Genomic DNA, 21,711 nt, shown 5'->3' on the forward strand with positions numbered 1-21,711 from the left:
CGTTTAGTGTTCGATCTATGGCTTAGAAGAGTTCTTTGTTAGCCTCCTGTCTTGTTTGCAGCACTTAGAATTCGGAATATTACTTGTGTGATTCGTATGCCTCGGTTAGATCTATCTTCCCTGGTAGTGCCACTGTCAGCGGTTCTGCCGCCCCTACGGGCGGTACAACCGCTGGAGCGGTACTACCGGCGGAAGGTCCGGTACAATTGGAGTATATCAACCACTAAGCACTGTTCTATCTTCTCTGTTGTTGCAACTTGTTCCTTTTCTACTAGTGGGTGCAATCCTCTCATCCTTGTTGGGTTTTTGTGTGTTCTTTTCGTGTGTGTGTTCAGGTGGCTCTAGTTCTCGCTCTGCTCCTCGCAAGACCAAGAAGAGGGCACGAAGGACCCTGCGCCCGGTTGTGTCAGATGATGAAGAAGTTGTGATTCCCACCAAGCCCACTCGCCGTGAAAAGTCTGCAGCTGCTAAGCAACGTGTGGTCATGCCGTTGCATCGTTGGAAAGCCAAGGATTGGGAAGCCTACCGCTCAAAGAATCCGTATGAGGTTCCCATTGCTCCCCGTTGGACCACTGTTCAGTTCCGGAATGAGATGCAAGTGCGGATTGTTCATGAACTCTTTGAGCACAACAAGAATAGATATGCCAAGCAGTGGACGATTGATTTTGATCATTGGAGGAACAACATGGAGTATTTTGGTGAGGCGTTAGCTCTCTGCGAGGAGTTTGATCTTGTCAAGATCATGTCAGTCAACTGTGACTTTGATGTTCAACTCATCCATCAGTTCTATGCCACGGTTCATTTTGGGGAAGATGATGCGCGCACTCTCACCTTCATGTGTCGCGATGAATTGTTTCACGTTCCCTGGAGGGCTTTCTGCAATGCTATTGGGTACGAGGATACCGGTCTGCAAGGAAGGGGTGGCATTCGCCCTCATGATTTTCCTGAGTCCATGCCTAAGGAGAAGCTTGCCCCTCTGTACATTCGGGGCCGTGGGATTATTGGAGAATCCAAGGATTTGGAGAAGGTCTATGACATCATGCACCGAGTGTTCCGCAATGTGCTCTTGCCCAAGGTGGGCAATCAAGATGAAATTCATGGCTATCTGGTTGATTTGATGGTTGCTATGAAGACCATGGTGGGGACAGGGGCAACGTTTGATGTGTCAAATTGGCTGTGGCATGAGATGTACAACATGGTCATCTACCGTAAAGTCCCAATCTACGCTCCGTTTGTCATGTGCTTTCTGAACTCTGTGTGGGCTGTTCGTCGTCCTGGAGAGCTCCTCACTTCTCCAGACAACCTCACTGTTCATGAGGTCAAGCTCCTTAAGAAGAAGAAGCATGCCGAGCCTCGCTTCCCTGAACATGCTCCTGAGGATGTCTATGCTACTTCTGACGATGAGGACTTTGAGCTGGAGCCAGGGGCCAAGCCTTCGTGGGTGGCCAAACTTACTGCCAAGGTAAAGAAGACCTTTTGTCTCCAGGCTGACATCCAGAAGAAGATGTATGAGGCACATGTCAATGAGAAGCTCGCACGGCGTCGCCAAATTGCAATGATGAAGCACCTCAACATGCAGGTTCAGAGTGGCTCTGAGAAGAGCATCACCCCAGAGGAGCGTTGGATCTCTACCCATAGCACCTGGACTGATGATGAAGCCCCTCCCCAGCCATCATCCTCGTTTGCAGCAGCTGACAATGCCATGGAAGAATCTGATCACGACGACGATGACGACTCTGATGATGAAGATCCAGATGCGACTGAGGAGTCAGAGGAGGACGCCTGAGCTTTGGGTCGCTAGCTTCGCTCTTTTCCTTTTTGGTGTCTTGATGCCAAAGGGGGAGAGGGTTCTATAGGTCTCGGGGATTTGCTTGGGTTGTTTTCTCTTGTTCTCGTGTTTTTGTGTTTGTTTGTGGACTTGTTTCGTTCCGTGCTGTGTGTGAGACTTGCTAGACTTGCTACTCCGTTTATTCGTAGGTCTTTATCATTATTATTGCCTCTAAGTATTATATTGTCTATCCTTTTGAGCTCAGAGTGATGAGTCTATAAAATCTAGGGGGAGTCTAGTCCTGAAAGTGTGCCCATGCTTTCTAACAGCTAGTACTTGTTGGGGCACACATTCAGGGGGAGTTCCGTCTAGATTTCATTGACTTATCTCTTGCAAATCGTGTTGTTGTCATCATCCACCAAAAAGGGGGAGATTGAAAGGGCATTTCCCTACTTTATGTTTTGGATGATGATGACAACCCTTTGTGGTCTAAACGTGTGCTATATGTTTCAGGTTCTCGATGCTTAGGCTTACATCGGATTGCTATTACCTCTCGAAGGAAAAGATCGAAGACGTGTCCTCTACGTTTTTATTTTCTTTGGTCGTAGAGTACCCGTACTATCAAGAGGGAATCCTCATTAGGAAGCTCTGGGGGAATCAGTTCACGTACACTTTTCTCACCCTCTCTTTGCCTTCCTCAGGTGTGTGTGTGAGAGAGAGAGTTTTCCTTGCCTCTTCCCCTCTTTCCTGCTCACTGTTTCTGCCCAGCGGTTGTACCGCTCTCTGGAGCGGTTGTACCGCTGGGTCTTGTCGCTCACCAGCTTTTGCTCGAGCGGTTGTACCGCTGCCTCCGGGTGGTGGTACCGCCACCATGCTCTGCAACAGCTAGGGCGGTGGTTCCGTCCATGTACCGCTCAAGTACCGCTCTCGCCTTTGGTTTGATGCTGTTCTTGGGCGGTAGTGCCCGGTTGGTCCGATCGTTCCACGATGACCGGTACCACCGGTGGTCCGAGCGGTTCTTCCGCTCAGAACTTAGCCACCCAAGAGCTCAAGGCCATGCGGTTGTTCCGGCCAGGCACCGCCCAAGTACCGGTCAAGCTCCTGTTTTGATGCGGTGGTTGTGCGGTAGCCAGGCGGTTAGTCCGGTTATCTTTCTTAGCCGGTACTACCGCCCGCCTGTCCGGTTGTACCGCTTGGTAGGGTTCTGCTGTTACACCGTGAGTCCCGGTTGTACCGGGACGAGGACCGGTTGTACCGCTGCAGTGCAAAAACGCAGTAACGGTTGGAATTGTGGGGAGACTACTTAAGGGGGCTTCTCCCACCTACCACTCCCACCTTTGACCTCTCTCACTCCACCATTGATGCCCTTCAAGCTCTCTTGCCCGATCTCTCTCTCTAGCCACTCAAACTTGTTGATTTGCTAGGGATTGAAGGAGGAGACCTAGATCTACACTTCCACCAAAGGATATTTGGTTCCCCCATACTTTCTTGTGTGGATTTTGTTACTCTTGGGTGTTTGAGCACCCTAGACGGTTGAGGTCACCTCGGAGCCATATTCCATTGTGGTGAAGCTTCGTGGTTTTGTTGGGAGCCTCCAATTAAGTTGTGGAGAGAGCCCCAACCTTGTTTGTAAAGGTTCGATAGCCTCCTTCAAGGGCACCAATAGTGGAATCACGGCATTTCGCATTGTGTGAGGGCGTGAGGAGAATACGGTGGCCCTAGTGGCTTCTTGGGGAGCATTGTGCCTCCACACCGCTCCAACGGAGACGTACTTCCTCTCAAAGGGAAGGAACTTCGGCAACACATCCTCGTCTCCACCGTCTCCACTCTTGGTTATCTCGTGCCTTTATTTAAGCTAGCTTACTTGTTTCATATCTCTTGCTTGCTTGTGTACCTATCCTCGTTGCATCATATAGGTTGCTTACCTAGTTGCATTTCTAGACAACCTACTTTGATGCAAAGTTTAACTTGTTAAAGAAAAGCTAAAAATTGTTAGTTGCCTATTCACCCCCCCCTCTAGTCAACCATATCGATCCTTTCAACCGGGATGATGAAGATGGCCACCGGAGAGGGGTTCCCCCTCCGTTAGGGTGCCGGAACGGGTCTAGATTGGTTTTCGGTGGCTACGGAGGCTTCTGACGGCGGAACTCCCGATCTATTGTGCTCCCCGATCGTTTTAGGGTATATGGAGATATATAGGAGGAAGAAGTGCGTCAGGGGGGCCACGAGGGGCCCACGAGGCTGGAGGGCGCGCCCCTGCCTCGTGGCCTCCTCGTTGATCCCCTGACGTGCACTCCAAGTCTTCTGGGCTTCTTCTGATCCAAAAGTAAGTTCCATGAAGTTTCAGGTCAATTGGACTCTGTTTGATTTTCCTTTTCTGCGATATTCTAAAATAAGGAAAAAACAGAAACTGGCACTGGGCTCTGGGTTAATAGGTTAGTCCCAAAAATAATATAAAAGTGTCTAATAAAGCCCATAAACATCCAAAACAGTAGATAATATAGCATGGAGCAATCAAAAATTATAGATACGTTGGAAACGTATCAGCATCCCCAAGCTTAATTCCTGCTCGTCCTCGAGTAGGTAAATGATAAAAACAGAATTTTTGATGCGGAGTGCTACTTGGCATAATTTCAATGTAATTCTTCTTAATTGTGGCATGAATATTCAGATCCGAAAGATTTAAGATAAAAGTTCATATTGACATAAAAGTAATAATACTTCAAGCATACTAACTAAGCAATCATGTCTTCTCAAAATAACATGGCCAAAGAAAGTTCATCCCTACAAAATCATATAGTTTTGTCATGCTCTATTTTTGTCACACAAGAATGCTCTCATCATGCACAACCCCGATGACAAGCCAAGCAATTGTTTCATACCTTAGTAATCTCAAACCTCGATGCAAGGAGTAGGGATTGCCATGCAACAGATGCACTAGAGCTATAAATGTATGAAAACTCAACAAAAGAAACTAAGTGGGGGTGCATCCAACTTGCTTGCTCACGAAGACCTAGGGCACTTGAGGAGGCCCATTGTTGGAATATACAAGCCAAGTTCTATAATGAAAAATTCCCACTAGTATATGAAAGTGAAAAAACAAGAGACTCTCTATCATAAAGATCATGGTGCTACTTTGAAGCACAAATGTGGCAAAGGATAGTAACATTGTCCCTTCTCTCTTTTTCTCTCTTTTTTTGGGCCTTCTCCCTTTTTATGGCCTTTCTCTTTTTTTTTATTTTTTCTTGGGCCTTCTCCTTTTTTTATGGCCTTTCTCTCTCTTTTTTTATTCCTCACTCGGGACAATGTTCTAGAAAATGATGATCATCACACTTCTATTTATTTACAACTCAATGATTACAACTCGATACTAGAACAAAGTATGACTCTATATGAATGCCTCCAGCGGTGTACCGAGATATGCAATGAACCAAGAGTGACATGTATGAAAGAATTATGAACGGTGGCTTTGCCACAAATACTATGTCAACTACATGATCATGCTAAGCAATATGACAATGATGAATGTGTCATGATAAACGGAATGGTGGAAAGTTGCATGGCAATATATCTCGGAATGACTATGGAAATGCCATAATAGGTAGGTATGGTGGCTGTTTTGAGGAAGATATAAGTAGGTTTATGTGTGAAAGAGCGTATCACTGATACGTCTCCGTCGTATCTATAATTTTTTATTGTTCCATGCCAATATTCTACAACTTTCGTATACTTTTGGCAGCTTTGTATACTATTTTTGGGACTAACATATTGATCCAGTGCCCAGTACCAGTTCCTGTTTGCTGCATGTTTTTTGTTTCGCAGAATATCCATATCAAACGGAGTCCAAACGGAATAAAAACTGACGGAGATTTTTTTGGAATATATATGATTTTTGGGAAGAAAAATCCACGCGAGACAGTGCCCGAGGTGGCCACGAGGCAGGAGGGCGCCCCTGCCCCCCCCCCCCGGCGCGCCCCTGACCCTCGTGGGCCACCCGTAAGGCGGTTGATGCCCTTCTTTTGCCGCAGGAAAGCTAATTTTCGGATAGAGATCATGTCAAAATTTCAGCCCAATCGAAGTTACGGATCTCCGGTAATATAAGAAACGGTGAAAGGGAAGAATCTGGCAACGCAGAAACAGAGAGAGACAAATCCAATCTCGGAGGGGCTCTCGCTCCTCCCATGCTATGAAGGCCAAGGACTAGAGGGGAAATCCTTCTCCCATCTAGGGAGGAGGTCAAGGAAGAAGAAGACGAAGGGGCCCTCTCTCCCCCTCGCTTCCGGTGGCACCACAGTGCCACCGGGGGCCATCATCCGCAATCTACACCAACACCTCTGTCATCTTCACCAACATCTCCATCACCTTCCCCCCTCTATCTACAGCGGTCCACTCTCCCGCAACCCGATGTACCCTCTACTTGAACATGATGCTTTATGCTTCATATTATTATCCAATGATGTGTTGCCATCCTATGATGTCTGAATAGATTTTCGTTGTCCTATCGGTGGTTGATGAATTACTATGATTGATTTAATTTGCTTGTGGTTATGTTGTTGTCCTTTGGTGCCCATCATATGATTGCGCGCGTGGATCACACCCTAGGGTTAGTTGTATGTTGGTAGGACTATGTATTGGAGGGCAAGAGTGACAGAAGCTTCAACCTAGCATAGAAATTGATGCATACGGTATTGAAGCGGGACCAATATATCTTAATGCTATGGTTGGGTTTTACCTTAATGAACATTAGTAGTTGCGGATGCTTGCTAATAGTTCCAATCATAAGTGCATAGAATTCCAAGTCAGGGATGACATGCTAGCAGCGGCCTCTCCCACATAATACTTGCTATCGGTCTAGTAAAGTAGTCAATTGTTTAGGGGCAATTTCGCAACTCCTACCACCACTTTTTCACACTCGCTGTATTTACTTTATTATTTCTTTATCTAAAGAGCTCCTATTTTTTATTTACGTACTCTTTATTATCTTGCAAACCTATCCAACAACACCTACAAAGTACTTCTAGTTTCATACTTGTTCTAGGTAAAGCGAACGTCAAGCGTGCGTAGAGTTGTATCGGTGGTCGATAAAACTTGAAGAAATATTTGTTCTACCTTTAGCTCCTCGTTGGCTCTTTGGCTCTTTATGAGCTTGACGTTACTTTTGTTTCAGACTTTTAGACCTTGTTGAACCTATTTGTTTATTTATAAAATTGGCCGTATGCATCGTTCTGATGCAAAGGCCGAGGAGTCCCCCTTTTTCGAAAAAAAAAATCTATCACACGGTGTAAGATTGCTGAATGGTGCCGATGTCGAGGCCCTTCAGCTTCACAACTGACTCCACATGCCCCTTGAGAGTGTGGAGCTCCCTGAGCCTGCCATGTACAATCAACAAGCACATAGTTAGATTCATACTCCCTCCGCCTCATAATATAAGAGCGATTTTTAAGCTAACATAGGGAGTAGTTGTCAAAAAATATGGAAGATGGGATTCTCTAATTTGCAAGTGCCTGCTGGGTATCTAGCCCTACATACCTTGCAATCTCGGCCCTCCGTTTCGCCTCCTCGGCCATCTGACTGAGCTCGTTGTAGGCCGCCTTCTCAGGGAACAGCTTGGCATCCGGTGGCTGCAGCCCATGGAGCGTCCTTTGTGCATGGGCCCACTTGAGCTCCCTCTCTTCCTTGCCAAAGTGCTTCTTCCTTGTAAACGCGATCTATAAAGAAAAAGGACAAATGAACCATCATTTACAAGATGCATCGAATGTAGTGGGTTCTCAATAAAAAAAAGAGGAGGGAAAATATGGTGGTGCAATTTGAATTAATTACTCTTTGGTCAATGACAAGATCCCATGCTTTGCCGCTCAGAGCGTATCGGATGAAGAACTTGATGATGTCAAGCGGGAAGTAGAAGACGATGTTGTAGAGCCACACGATGCCAGCCCAGCCCCATCCGATGCCTTTGATCGAAGTGAATCCCCAGTCAGCGTATACAGCGATCAGTGTAGCTATCTGCATTTTTTGAAGGGGGTGGTGAAACTTGCTACTGGAACTTGACTTGTAAATTTACATACATGTAAAGCAAAGAGAGGAGGGCGAGGCCGTGAGGAAAAAAAATACCAGCTGTGCGACGAAGAAAGCGAAGACCAGGAGAAAGCCGGGGCGCTCGACGAACGACCAGCTTCGAGACCTTGTAACGAAGATGAGAGCTTGGCTGATGGTGCTGACTTGAAGGTATACAGCAGAGGCAAGCATTTTGAAGTCATCTTGAGTGGTCTTCTCAAGGCTTTTTACATGGAAGACCCTCTGAAAATTTATTGAACAAGTGTCAATGCATGTCTGAGGATCAGATCACAAACTAGTATAATGGTCCTATTAGTTGGTAGCTTGGTGAACCACATATCACGAGGTTAGTTCATTATCTGAAATCAATGTTTCAGAAAAAAAACAGAATTCAGTTTCATTTAGGTACTCCTTACAGGGAAAAAGTTAGTCTTGTATGCAGCCCAGAAGAAAATGACAGTCATCATTGCCAAGTATCCGCCAAGAACCACCCCTGTTGTGAAAATTTCAGCCAACTTCCAGCTGTCAGGTAGTGGAGAAGGCTTTACTCGATCCTTGGATATTGTCATTATGGTACCTTTTCATGCCACAAAATGGTTAAGGGTGAACATTATGGCGATATTGTGAGGCGCAGGAGGAATGGAAGGAAAATAAAGTAATGTACCATCATTCAGAATTGCTATGATCAGGACCATAAATGGCGGGAAATCAAATTCCCATATGAGGGCAAGTAGCATAAATCCAAGCTGTTGGGGATAAAGAGGGATCAGATGCATAATCACAGAATAAAAAATGTAAGGTTCATGGACATAATTTCACAGATCATAAACTGGAAAATCAGTGTTAACAGGAAAAGAGCTCATTAAATGAATAGTTATAATTGACACCTAAGAGAATCATCAGCTATGTAAACAGAGCATGAGCCAATGCACTTTGGCAAAATTATGATCCTAGTAAGAGTCAATCAAACATACCACAATACGTATTGTAATTGAGACCGCATAGATCTGCAAGCATGAATGTGGATTGATTAGCATATGGGCTAAATAACACAAGCATAAATGAAGGAGCAACTCTTCAAATATTTTTTGGGGGAAAGAAAAAATCTCATCCACTGGGTTCAATCTCACATACAGTGTAGTTCTTCATCCGCTGGAAAATCGCTCGACTGGTAAGGACGGCACTAATGATCACACTTAGACCAGGTTCGGTGAGTACGATATCAGAAGCACTCCTCGCTGCATCTGTCGCATCGGCAACCGCTATACCAATATCAGCTTTCTTTAGGGCTGGTGCATCGTTTACGCCATCGCCAGTCATTCCACAAATGTGCTTCCGTGCTTGTAGGCGTTTCACAATCTCATATTTGTGTTCTGAGCAAAGAAAAAATGTTACCATATTATTGTTATGTCCCTTTTTCATTTCTTTGATTTTATTTTCTTCTAACTGATTACAGCACATACCTGGGAATACGCCAGCAAAACCATCGGCTTTCTCAATTAGATCATCGACTGGTAAATCAGCAATAGACTCATCCTTGTTCTGCCCCAGCAAAGCAGATGAAGGGTACATGTTTGTACCCATTCCTAGACGACGCCCTGTTTCCTTCCCAATCGCGAGCTGGTCGCCTAAGGAAAAAAAAAAGCACAATAAGATGTATTACCAAAATTATTGAAACTGAAATTATAAATAAAACAAGATAAGATACAACATATTGTTCAATGTTCCAACTCTACTTATGGCACAGCTTTTTAAGAGATACTTACATGACGTCACAAATAAAGAATAGTAAACATCAAAGACATGGTGCTCATAAAAATTGGGAGATTTAAGAATAGAGAGAAGAGAATGAAATAGAATTCAACCGGTAGTGCATTTACTTGTGATCATCTTCATCGAATTGGATATTTAAGAACAGAGCAAAAAAGTAGTAACAACCCAATTGGCAGTGTACCTGTGATCATCTTCACATTCACACCAAGGTTAAGTGCCCTTTGAATTGTTTCTGCGCTGTCGTGCCTCGGTGGATCAAAGAGTGGCAAGAGAGCAACAAAATGCCACGGGCTACCCGGGCTCTCTTTCCTCCCGTCTGGCACGTCCTACAAGGCAGAAAAGAATGACGACCACTAAGGTCCTGCCTTGCAAGCTTCAACTGCACTGTGAAGGGGCACCCCCAGAACCTTTCTCACCTGATATGCTACACCAAGTGACCGAAGTCCACGTTCCGCGAACTTGTCGATGACAGTGTGGACTTTTTGTGCGATCTCTGACTTGTTGTGGGCCAGGTTGAGAATCTGCAGGTCATTTTCTGAAATCAATCTACATCATTATGCAAATGTTTTTTAAGCTTTTTGCAGTAAAAAAAGATTATACCTGCTCTGGTGCACCTTTGCTAACACGACACATCTTTCCATCACCATCGATGTATGTCAAGGCAGTTCTTTTGTCGGTAGGATTGAACGGCAGAAAATGAACCTCTTGAATACCAGCACGCGCCTACGGGAAGCGTTAACAGGTGTCCATTTTAGCAAATAAACATGATAGTTGTACGTCTCATTATTGGACAAATCAATGTACCTCTTTTGGATCGCCTAGCATCCCAACTATTGCTGTATCAATGGCATCTTGATTTTCTATCCGGGATGCTCTAGCAGCCATCAGAATTACCTGGTCTTGAGTCACTCCTTTTTCAAAAACCTGTACCAAGAAAGTATGTAAGTGCTTTGATGTTACATGTCAGATAACACAAAGTGGGTGTAACCTCGATTAGGTTCTTGTCCACACTGAGCTTATTTAGAGTCAGGGTTCCAGTTTTATCACTGCAAAGAACATCCATGCCGGCCATCTCTTCAATTGCAGTCATTCGCTTTGTTATAGCTCCCTGCAGGAAGAAAACTCAGGAATTGATTCCATAGTGAAAAAGTTCAGGTCTGGTCACAATATGGTTAACACTGTCCCCGGAATGATGCAAACCTGTTGAGACAAGCGATGAGACCCAATCGCCATGGTGACCGACAAGACTGTGGGCATCGCTATGGGAATGCCTCCAATGAGGAGCACCAAAAGGTTGTCGATCCCAGGGCGGTACGCCCTGTGCTGGATAGGATACATGACAATGATCTCGATGAACATTCCCACGGCGATCGAGCAAATACAAAAGTTCCCGATGGCTGTTAACACCTGCGTGAATCGCATGATAATGAACACATCAATGTAGCGATGATTCAATTATTTGATAACGGTGCCAGATCGATGGAAGCATCCGAGGCTTGTCAAGCTTGCCTGCTGGAAATGGCCAACTTGGTTAGTGGAGTCAACGAGATGTGCGGCCTTTCCAAAGAAAGTGTGCACACCAGTTGCTATGACAACAGCCTCGATCTCGCCCTGCTTGACCGTCGAACCAGAGTAGACGCCGTCACCAAGGCCTTTGGTGGCTGGCAGTGATTCTCCGGTCAGGGCGGACTATAAACAAAAGACTGAACAGTGAGATGTGGAAACCTATTTAACTTAAAAGCAAAGATGAAGGTAACTTGAATGTGAATGACAGGAAGAACCTGATCAATCTTCAAAGGGTCGCCGTCTAGGAGGCGTGCGTCGGCAGGAATGATATCTCCAAGTTTGATGCTGATGATGTCCCCAGGCACAAGGACGGCTGCCTCCTCCTCGGTCCAACGACCGTCACGGAGAACCTATCCAGCAACATAAGAATTGAGTTTCAAAAGTTAAAATGGACTCCAACAAGGTGATATGTACATGCAGAAACAGGGCAAAAAGAAACCCAGAAAATAAGTTGAGTATGGACCTTGGCTTTTGGTGCAAGGCGGGCCATAAGCGCGGCGGCGGCATTTCCGGCATTGTTCTCCTCTATGAAACTGATGGTGGAGTTTATAAGTAGCAGCGTGATGATACCGACAAAGTCTTGCCAATCTGGCGGCTTCCCCTGATTACAGAACACACATCTCACATGTTGAGAACAGAGCAAGACATACACTCCACTGAGCACCTAACTAAGACATACAGTCCACTCAGCACCTAACTAAAACATTACCACAAATTCTGCTATATATTCAGTCCCAAAAATAAGTGTCTCAACTTTGTACTAACTTTAGTATAAAGTTGTATTGAAGTTACTAAAGTTGAGACACTTATTTTGGGATGGAGCGAGTATGTGTTAGGTCTTACCCCTCCGTTGGCCAACGCGATGGCCATGATCGCCGCAGCCTCCATGACCCATGAGAGTGGGTTCCACATGAACCCCAGAAACTTGAGGAACTTGCTCTCCTGCAGCCATCAAACGCTCCAACTTAATCAAGTGCATAACATCAATGAGAAGAACATTACTGCTCTCAAGAACAGGAAGGACAAAATCTTTCCCAACAATAAAATGTGCTGAATGAACCTGACCTCCTTCTCCTCGAGCTTGTTCGGGCCGAAGATCTGCAGCCGCTGCTGCGCCTGCTCGGAAGTGAGCCCCTCATGGCTGCACCGAAGGTTCTCAAACACTTCATCGATCGGGATGTGCTCCTGAATTTTTTTTACGACGATCGCTTTTAGCAATCCAAGCAAGTACCATTAGCATGAGCAAAATGTGAACGTGCACGTATGCTGCAGCGTACTACTCCAAGGAACCCATAAGAGAGAGAACCAAGAGACTTTTCTTTCTTCCAATTAAACAGAGGATCATGAGTACACACTTTTTCCCACGGTCAAGTCACCTCCTTAAGTTAGAACAAAAAAAAAAGATTGCAAAATAATATTACAGCAAAGCTAGAGTAAATACATTTACAGGCAGCCCTCCTACACGGCACGCAAAAAACAATCAAAAGTTCTAGTGCGAGATTCCGAAATCAGAAACTAATGCAAGTGAACCTTCAAGGCAGGGGATCCTCTGTCAGCAACAAAACAGAGCAGACCTAGAAGGTGGTGATTACAGTAGTAACAAAACAAAAGGCGATGCCGAACAAGAATTGACCTAGAACTAGAAGAACACAACTAAGCCCCGGTAAAAAAGCCCAGCTGCGCGCAACGGCAACCCATCCACATCCCAAGAGCAGGAAGCGCCACCCCAAGAGCAGGGCGTTGGTTAATGGACTGACTGGTTAATTACCAGGTCGACGGCCTCCTTGAGCACGGCGTCGAGGCTCCCCTCCTGCCTGCTGGCCATGGCCATGGAGGCGGGCAGGCAGTGCGCAGCCTCTGGATCGATCTTCCCACCGCCAACTACTCTTCTGGACCCTCCTCCTCTGCTCCTCTGCTGCTTCTTCTTTCCAGGATTTAGTATTATTTACATGAATGTATGGTCTTTGTTTTTGTGCGGGAGAGGGAGGGAGTGTGACGAGATGAATCGTCCGAACCCGAAATGGATAGAGGTGGTGGCTTCCCACGTGTCACGCAAGGGACAGTGGGGGAAGGGAAGGTGGTGGAAGAAACCAAGAAACCAACAAGGAACGGAAACGGAAGGTTGAAGATGAGAGGAGTACGTAGCAATGAAAGATGGTAGGTGGGTAAACCGGTGGCAGGCAGGCGGTGAGCCTTTTACAACAGCAACAAAATCAAAGGGGCAAACAAAAGTCGGTCCAACGCACAAACAACTGGACGTGGAACAACTAGAAAATCATACTCCTCTGTATAGTAATGATCTAAATGCTTTTATATTAATTTACGAAGGGAGTACTAGTGTTCTACTTCCTTCAGTCTTACGCCAGCCAAAAGAGATTGAAGATTGTATGTAAAGAAAATAGACATATACAAACGCTCTCGTCATACTAGACTTTGAAGGTTGCAACAGTCGCTCGCTCCTTGAGGCGAGATCTATAAATCATCGAAGTAGCGTCGGTTGGAGTATCACCCTCATGCAGTACAGAATTGCAGTGCATCACCACGGTCCAGTCACCTTAAGTTAGAAAAAAAAAGATTACAACCTATGTGAGTGCATTTTTACAATTTATTACATGGCGAAAAAGGATAGGATTTTTTATAAGGGGTGAAATGGGATAGCTGGGTTAGGGGGAAGAGTAAAGGGGCTTATGTTTTTTTCAACACGGTACACTATAAATCATTGAAGTAACATCGGTTAGAGCATCTCCAACAGCCGACTAATGCGCCGCGCACTAAAAACCACTTTCCCGCGCGCCCTTCGCCTGGTTTTGTGCGGTCGGCAGCGCTGGCTCCAACGGCCGCGCTAAAATGCAGCGCGCATGACTCACCGGGGCATTGCCATATGTTGTATTTTGGACACAAAATGAATTTCAAACATTGAAAATACAATGAACATGACATATAAATTTCACATAAACAAGTTGATGAATAAAAGTTCATGCCCACAAGTTCAAAATCATGACAACAAGTTCATCCAACCAAGTTCAAAATGCAAACCAAGTTCATGACACAAACGAAAGACACATCAAGCCTCGTCCTCGTCTTCGTCCTCATCTTCGGAAGACAATTCTTCCTCCTCCGAAGATGATTCTTCCTCCTCCTCATTGTCGCGCACCGCATCACGTGAAACTCGAACGGTGTTGGCAAGATCTTCAACGGCATCTTCATGGAAAGGTGTGTGAGGCTCACCGGAAGACTGTTGGAAATATGCCCTAGAGGCAATAATAAATTAGTTATTATTATATTTCCTTGTTCATGATAATCGTTTATTATCCATGCTAGAATTGTATTGATAGGAAACTCAGATACATGTGTGGATACATAGACAACACCATGTCCCTAGTAAGCCTCTAGTTGACTAGCTCGTTGATCAATAGATGGTTACGGTTTCCTGACCATGGACATTGGATGTCATTGATAACGGGATCACATCATTAGAAGAATGATGTGATGGACAAGACCCAATCCTAAGCATAGCACGAGATCGTGTAGTTCGCATGCTAAAGCTTTTCTAATGTCAAGTATCATTTCCTTAGACCATGAGATTGTGCAACTCCCGGATACCGTAGGAATACTTTGGGTGTGCCAAACGTCACAACGTAACTGGGTGGCTATAAAGGTGCACTACGGGTATCTCCGAAAGTGTCTGTTGGGTTGGCACGAATCAAGACTGGGATTTGTCACTCCGTGTGACGGAGAGGTATCTCTGGGCCCACTCGGTAGGACATCATCATAATGTGCACAATGTGATCAAGGAGTTGATCATGGGATGATGTGTTATGGAACGAGTAAAGAGACTTGCCGGTAACGAGATTGAACAAGGTATCGGGATACCGACGATCGAATCTCGGGCAAGTACAATACCGCTAGACAAAGGGAATTGTATACGGGATTGATCGAATCCTCGACATCGTGGTTCATCCGATGAGATCATCGTGGAACATGTGGGAACCAACATGGGTATCCAGATCCCGCTGTTGGTTATTGACCGGAGGACGTCTCGGTCATGTCTGCATGGTTCCCGAACCCGTAGGGTCTACACACTTAAGGTTCGGTGACGCTAGGGTTATAAAGGAAGTTTGTATGTGGTTACCAAATGTTGTTCGGAGTCCCGGATGAGATCCCAGACGTCACGAGGAGTTCCGGAATGGTCCGGAGGTAAAGATTTATATATGGGAAGTCTTGTTTTGGCCACCGGAAAAGTTTCGGGTTTTATCGGTAACGTACCGGGACTACCAGGAGGGTCCCGGGGGTCCACCAAGTGGGGCCACCGGCCCCGGAGGGCTGCATGGGCCAAGTGTGGGAGGGGACCAGCCCCAGGTGGGCTGGTGCGCCCCCCCCCCCACAAGGGCCCAAGGCGCCTAAGGGGAGGAGGGGGCAAACCCTAAGGGCAGATGGGCCTTAGGGCCCATGCCTGGTGCGCCTCCCTCTCCCCCTCCCCTTGGCCGCCCCACCAGATGGGATCTGGGCTGGCCGCCGCCCCTAGGGTGGAACCCTAGGTAGGGGCACAGCCCCCCCCCCCTCTCCTCCTATATATAGTGGAGGCAAAGGAGCATCCCATAGACGAACTTTCTTCTCTTGTTGGCGCAGCCCTACCTCTCTCCTCATATCTCGCGGTGCTTGGCGAAGCCCTGCTGGATCACCATGCTCCTCCACCACCACCACGCCATTGTGCTGCTGCTGGATGGAGTCTTCCTCAACCTCTCCCTCTCTCCTTGCTGGATCAAGGCATGGGAGACGTCACCGGGCTGTACGTGTGTTGAACGCGGAGGTGTCGTCCGTTCGGCACTAGGATCTCCGGTGATTTGGATCACGACGAGTACGACTCCTTCAACCCCGTTCTCTTGAACGCTTCCGCTTAGCGATCTACAAGGGTATGTAGATGCACTCTCCTTCCCCTCGTTGCTGGTTTCTCCATAGATAGATCTTGGTGACACGTAGGAAAATTTTGAATTTCTGCTACGTTCCCCAACAGTGGCATCATGAGCTAGGTCTATACGTAGTTTCTATGCACGAGTAGAACACAAAGTAGTTGTGGGCGTTGATTTTGTCCAATATGCTTACCGTTACTAGTCCAATCTTGATTCGGCGGCATTGTGGGATAAAGCGGCCCGGACCGACCTTACACGTACTCTTACGTGAGACTGGTTCCACCGACTGACATGCACTAGTTGCATAAGGTGGCTAGCGGGTGTCTGTCTCTCCCACTTTACTCGGATCGGATTCGATGAAAAGGGTCCTTATGAAGGGTAAATAGCAATTGGCATATCACATTGTGGTTTTTGCGTAGGTAAGAAACGTTCTTGCTAGAAACCCATAGCAGCCATGTAAAAAAAAACTTGCAACAACAATTAGAGGACGTCTAACTTGTTTTTGCAGCAAGTGTTTTGTGATGTGATATGGCCAAAGGATGTGATGAATGATATATGTGATGTATGAGATGATCATGTTCTTGTAATAGGAATCACGACTTGCATGTCGATGAGTATGACAACCGGTAGGAGCCATAGGAGTTGTCTTAATTTATTTATGACCTGCGTGTCAATATAAACATCATGTAATTACTTTACTTTATTGCTAACCGTTAGCTGTAGTAGTAGAAGTAATAGTTGGCGAGACAACTTCATGAAGACACGATGATGGAGATCATGGTGTCATGCCGGTGACAACAATGATCATGGAGCCCCAAAGATGGAGATCAAAAGGAGCAAAATGATATTGGCCATATCATATCACTTTTTGATTGCATGTGATGTTTATCATGTTTTGCATCTTATTTGCTTAGAACGACGGTAGTAAATAAGATGATCCCTCATTAAAATTTCAAGAAAGTGTTCCCCCTAACTGTGCACCGTTGCGAAAGTTCGTCGTTTCGAAGCACCACGTGATGATCGGGTGTGATAGATCCTTACGTTCGAATACAACGGGTGTTGACGAGCCTAGCATGTACAGACATGGCCTCGGAACACATGTGAAACACTTAGGTTAACTTGACGAGCCTAGCATGTACAGACATGGCCTCGGAACACAAGGGACCGAAAGGTCGAGCATGAGTCGTATGGTAGATACGATCAACATGAAGATGTTCACTGATGATGACTAGTCCGTCTCACGTGATGATCGGACACGGCTTAGTTGACTCGGATCATGTAATCACTTAGATGACTAGAGGGATGTCTATCTGAGTGGGAGTTCTCAAGATGAACTTGTTTATCCTGAACATAGTCAAAAGGATTTTGCAAATTATGTCATAGCTCGCGCTTTAGTTCTACTGTTTAGATATGTTCCTAGAGAAAAATTAGTTGAAAGTTGATAGTAGCAATTATGCAGACAGTAGAAGGCTTATGTCCTTAATGCACCGCTCAGTGTGCTGAACCTCGAACGTCGTCTGTGGATGTTGCGAACATCTGACATACACATTTTGATAACTACGTGATAGTTCAGTTAAACGGTTTAGAGTTGAGGCACCGAAGACGTTTTAAAACGTCGCGAAACATATGAGATGTTTCGAGGGATGAAATTGGGATTTCAGGCTCGTGCCCACGTCAAGAGGTATAAGACCTCCGATGATTTTCTTAGCCTGCAAACTAAGGGAGAAAAGCTCAATTATTGAGCTTGTGCTCAGATTGTCTGAGTACAACAATCGCTTGGATCGAGTGGGAGTTGATCTTCCAGATGAAATAGTGATGGTTCTCCGAATTCATTACCACCAAGCTGCTAGAGCTTCGTGATGAACTATAATATATCAGGGACATATATGATGATCCTTGAGATATTCGCGATGTTTGACACCACAAAAGTAGAAATCAAGAAGGAGCATCAATTGTTGATGGTTGGTGAAACCACTAGTTTCAAGAAGGGCAAGGGCAAGAAGGGATACTTCATGAAACGGTAAATCAGCTGTTGTTCTAGTGAAGAAACCCAAAGTGGAACCCAAGCCCGAGACTAAGTGCTTCTGTAATAAGGGGAACAGTCACTGAAGCAGAACCACCCTAGGTACTTGGTAGATGAGAAGGCTGGCAAGGTCGACAGAAGTATATTGGATATGCATTATAATGTGTACTTTACTAGTACTCTTAGTAGCACCAGGGTATTAGATACCGGTTCGGTTGCTAAGTGTTAGTAACTCGAAACAAAAGGCTACGGAATAAATGGAGACTAGCTAAAAGGTGAGATGACGATATGTGTTGGAAGTATTTCCAAGGTTGATCAAACATCGCACGCTCCATCTACCATCGAGATTGGTGTTTGCGTTGAGCATAGACATGATTGGATTATGTCTATCGCAATACGGTTATTCATTTAAGGAGAATAATGGTTACTCTATTTATTTGAATAATACCTTCAATGGTCTTGCACCTAAAATGAATGGTTTTTTTTGAATCTCGATCGTAGTGATACACATGTTCATGCCAGAAGATATAAGATAGTAATGATAGTACCACCTACTTGTGGCACTGCCACGTAAGTCATATCGGTATAAAACGCATGAAGAAGCTCCATGTTGATGGATCTTTGGGCTCACTCGTTTTTGGAAAAAAAATTGAGACATGCGAACCATGTCTATTGGTGTATATGCATGAAGAAACTCCATGCAAATGGACCGTTTAGACTCACTTGATTTTGAATCACTTGAGACATGCAAATCATACCACATGTGCAAGATGACTGAAAGCCTCGTTTTCAGTAAAATGGAACTAGAAAGCAACTTGTTGGAAGTAATACATTTTGATGTGTGCAGTCCAATGAGTGCTGAGGCGTGTAGTGGATATCATTATGTTCTTACTTCACAGATGATTTGAGTAGATGTTGAGTACATTTACTTGATGAATCACGAGTCTGAATTATTGAAAGGTTCAAGTAATTTCAGGGAGAAGTTGAAAGATCGTCATGACAAGAGGATAAAATATCTATGATATGATCATAGAGATGAATATCTGAATTACGAGTTTGGCACAGAATTAAGACATTGTGGAAATTGTTTCACAACTAATACAGCCTGGAACACCATAGTGTGATGGTGTGTCCGAACATCATAACTGCACCCTATTGGATATGATGCATACCATGATGTCTCTTATCGAATTACCACGATAGTTTATGGGTTAGGCATTAGAGACAACCACATTCACTTTAAATAGGGCACCACGTAATTCCGATGAGATGACACCGTATGAACTATGGTTTAGAGAAACCTAAGCTGTCATTTCTTAAAAGTTTGGGGCTGCGACGCTTATGTGAAAAGTTTCAGGCTGATAAGCTCGAACCCAAAGCGGATAAATGCATCTTCATAGGACACCCAAAACAGTTGGGTATACCTCCTGTCTCAGATTCGAAAGCAATAAGGGATTGTTTCTAGAATCGGGTCCTTTCTCGAGGAAAAGTTTCTCTCGAAAGAATTGAGTGGGAGGATGGTGGAGACTTGATGAGGTTATTGAACCGTCTCTTCAACTAGTGTGTGGCAGGGCATAGGGAGTTGTTCCTGTGCCACCTACACCAATTGAAGTGGAAGCTTATGATAGTGATCATGAAACTTCAGATCAAGTCACTACCAAACCTCGTAGGACGACAAGGATGCGTACTACTTCAGAGTGGTAGGTAATCCTGTCTTGGAAGTCATGTTGCTAGACAACAATGAACCTACGAGCTATGGAGAAGCGATGGTGGGCCCGGATTCCGATAAATGGCTCGAGGCCATAAAATCCGAGAGAGGATCCATGTATGAAAACAAAGTGTAGACTTTGGCAGAACGGCTCGATGGTCGTAAGGCTGTTGAGTACAGATGGATTTTAAAAGGAAGACGGACAATGATGGTAAATGTCACCATTAAGAAAGCTCGACTTGTCGTTAAGATGTTTCCCGACAAGTAAGGAGTTGACTACGATGAGACTTTCTCACTCGTAGCGATGCTAAGAGTCTGTTGGAATTATATTAGCGATTACTGCATTATTTATGAAATCTTGCAGATAGGATGTCAAAAACCACTGTTTCCTCGACGATTTTCTTGAGGAAAGGTTGTATGTGATACAACCGGAAGGTTTTGTCAATCCTGAAAGATGCTAACAAGTATGCAAAGCTCCAGCAATCCTTCTAAGGACTGGAGTAAGCATCTCAGAGTTGGAATGTATGCTTTGATGAGATGATCAAAGTTTTGGGTGTATACAAAGTTTATGAGAAATTTGTATTTCCAAAGAAGTGAGTGGGAGCACTATAGAATTTCCGATGAGTATATGTTGTTAACATATTGTTGATCGGAAATGATGTAGAATTTCTGGAAAGCATGCAGAGTTATTTGAAAAGTGTTTTTCAATGGAAAACCTGGATTAGGCTACTTGAGTATTGAGCATTAAGATCTTTAAGGATAGATCAAAACGCTTAATAGTACTTTCAAATAAATACATACCGTGACAAGATTTTGAAGGAGTTCAAAATGGATCGGCAAAGAAGGAGTTCTTGGCTGTGTTATAAGGTGTGAACATTGAGTAAGACTCGAAACCTGACCGCGGCAGAATAGAGAGAAAGGACGAAGGTCGTCCCCTATGCTTTAGACGTAGGCTCTACAGTATGCTATGCTGTGTACCGCACCTGAAGTGTGCCTTGCCATGAGTCAGTCAAGGGGTACAAGAGTGATCCAAGAATGGATCACAGGACAGCGGTCAAAGTTATCCTTAGTAACTAGTGGACTAAGGAATTTTCTCGATTATGGAGGTGGTAAAAGAGTTCATCATAAAGGGTTACACCGATGCAAACTTTGACACTAATCCAGATTATTCTGAGTAGTAAACTGGATTCGTATAGTAGAACAGTTATTTGGAATAGCTCCAAATAGAACGTGGTAGCTGCATCTGGGAGATGACATAGAGATTTGTAAAGCACACACGGATCTGAAAGATTCAGACCCGTTGACTATAACATCTCTCACAAGCATAACATGATCAAACCCAGAACTCATCGAGTGTTAATCACATGGTAATGTGAACTAGATTATTGACTCTAGTAAACTCTTTGGGTGTTAGTCACATGGGGATGTGACCTTGAGTGTTAATCACATAGCGATGTGAACTGGATTATTGACTCTAGTGCAAGTGGGAGACTGTTGGAAATATGCCCTAGAGGCAATAATAAATTAGTTATTATTATATTTCCTTGTTCATGATAATCGTTTATTATCCATGCTAGAATTGTATTGATAGGAAACTCAGATACATGTGTGGATACATAGACAACACCATGTCCCTAGTAAGCCTCTAGTTGACTAGCTCGTTGATCAATAGATGGTTACGGTTTCCTGACCATGGACATTGGATGTCATTGATAACGGGATCACATCATTAGAAGAATGATGTGATGGACAAGACCCAATCCTAAGCATAGCACGAGATCGTGTCGTTCGCATGCTAAAGCTTTTCTAATGTCAAGTATCATTTCCTTAGACCATGGGATTGTGCAACTCCCGGATACCGTAGGAATACTTTGGGTGTGCCAAACATCACAACGTAACTGGGTGGCTA

The 21,711-nt window shown here is 44.8% G+C and overlaps 1 protein-coding gene across 2 annotated transcripts; it reads right to left on the reverse strand.

The window, feature by feature from the left end:
• Positions 1 to 6,946: 6,946 nt before the first annotated feature.
• On the reverse strand, positions 6,947 to 13,260 carry LOC123087242 (plasma membrane ATPase 1). Of its 2 annotated transcripts, XM_044509203.1 has the most exons (21): positions 12,930 to 13,254; positions 12,227 to 12,346; positions 12,005 to 12,103; positions 11,625 to 11,762; positions 11,377 to 11,511; positions 11,105 to 11,284; positions 10,796 to 11,002; positions 10,584 to 10,703; positions 10,400 to 10,519; positions 10,196 to 10,318; positions 10,012 to 10,116; positions 9,777 to 9,921; positions 9,286 to 9,450; positions 8,957 to 9,195; positions 8,797 to 8,829; positions 8,487 to 8,568; positions 8,239 to 8,399; positions 7,880 to 8,065; positions 7,589 to 7,771; positions 7,298 to 7,476; positions 6,947 to 7,137 (listed from the first exon to the last, which is right to left on the reverse strand). In XM_044509203.1, exons 1-21 carry the CDS (start codon positions 12,990 to 12,992, stop codon positions 7,041 to 7,043), a joined length of 2,880 nt encoding a protein of 959 aa, XP_044365138.1. In that variant the 5' UTR covers positions 12,993 to 13,254; the 3' UTR covers positions 6,947 to 7,040. The 2 variants fall into 2 exon arrangements, with proteins under 2 accessions (XP_044365138.1, XP_044365136.1); XM_044509201.1 differs by having other exon boundaries at positions 8,957 to 9,450; positions 12,930 to 13,260.
• Positions 13,261 to 21,711: the final 8,451 nt, after the last annotated feature.

The sequence above is a fragment of the Triticum aestivum genome, chromosome 4A (assembly GCF_018294505.1).
Source record: "Triticum aestivum cultivar Chinese Spring chromosome 4A, IWGSC CS RefSeq v2.1, whole genome shotgun sequence".
Taxonomy (NCBI): Eukaryota; Viridiplantae; Streptophyta; class Magnoliopsida; order Poales; family Poaceae; genus Triticum; species Triticum aestivum.

Excerpts from the sequence above, each read along its gene's own strand:
- LOC123087242 (XM_044509201.1), bottom strand. The coding sequence starts at position 12,992 with ATGGCCATGGCCAGCAGGCAGGAGGGGAGCCTCGACGCCGTGCTCAAG. Across the intron at positions 8,830-8,956 it reads AGCGGATGAAGAACTACACT|ATCTATGCGGTCTCAATTAC; the intron begins GTATGTGAGATT and ends TCATGCTTGCAG. Across the intron at positions 7,477-7,588 it reads ATCTTGTCATTGACCAAAGA|ATCGCGTTTACAAGGAAGAA; the intron begins GTAATTAATTCA and ends TTTTCTTTATAG.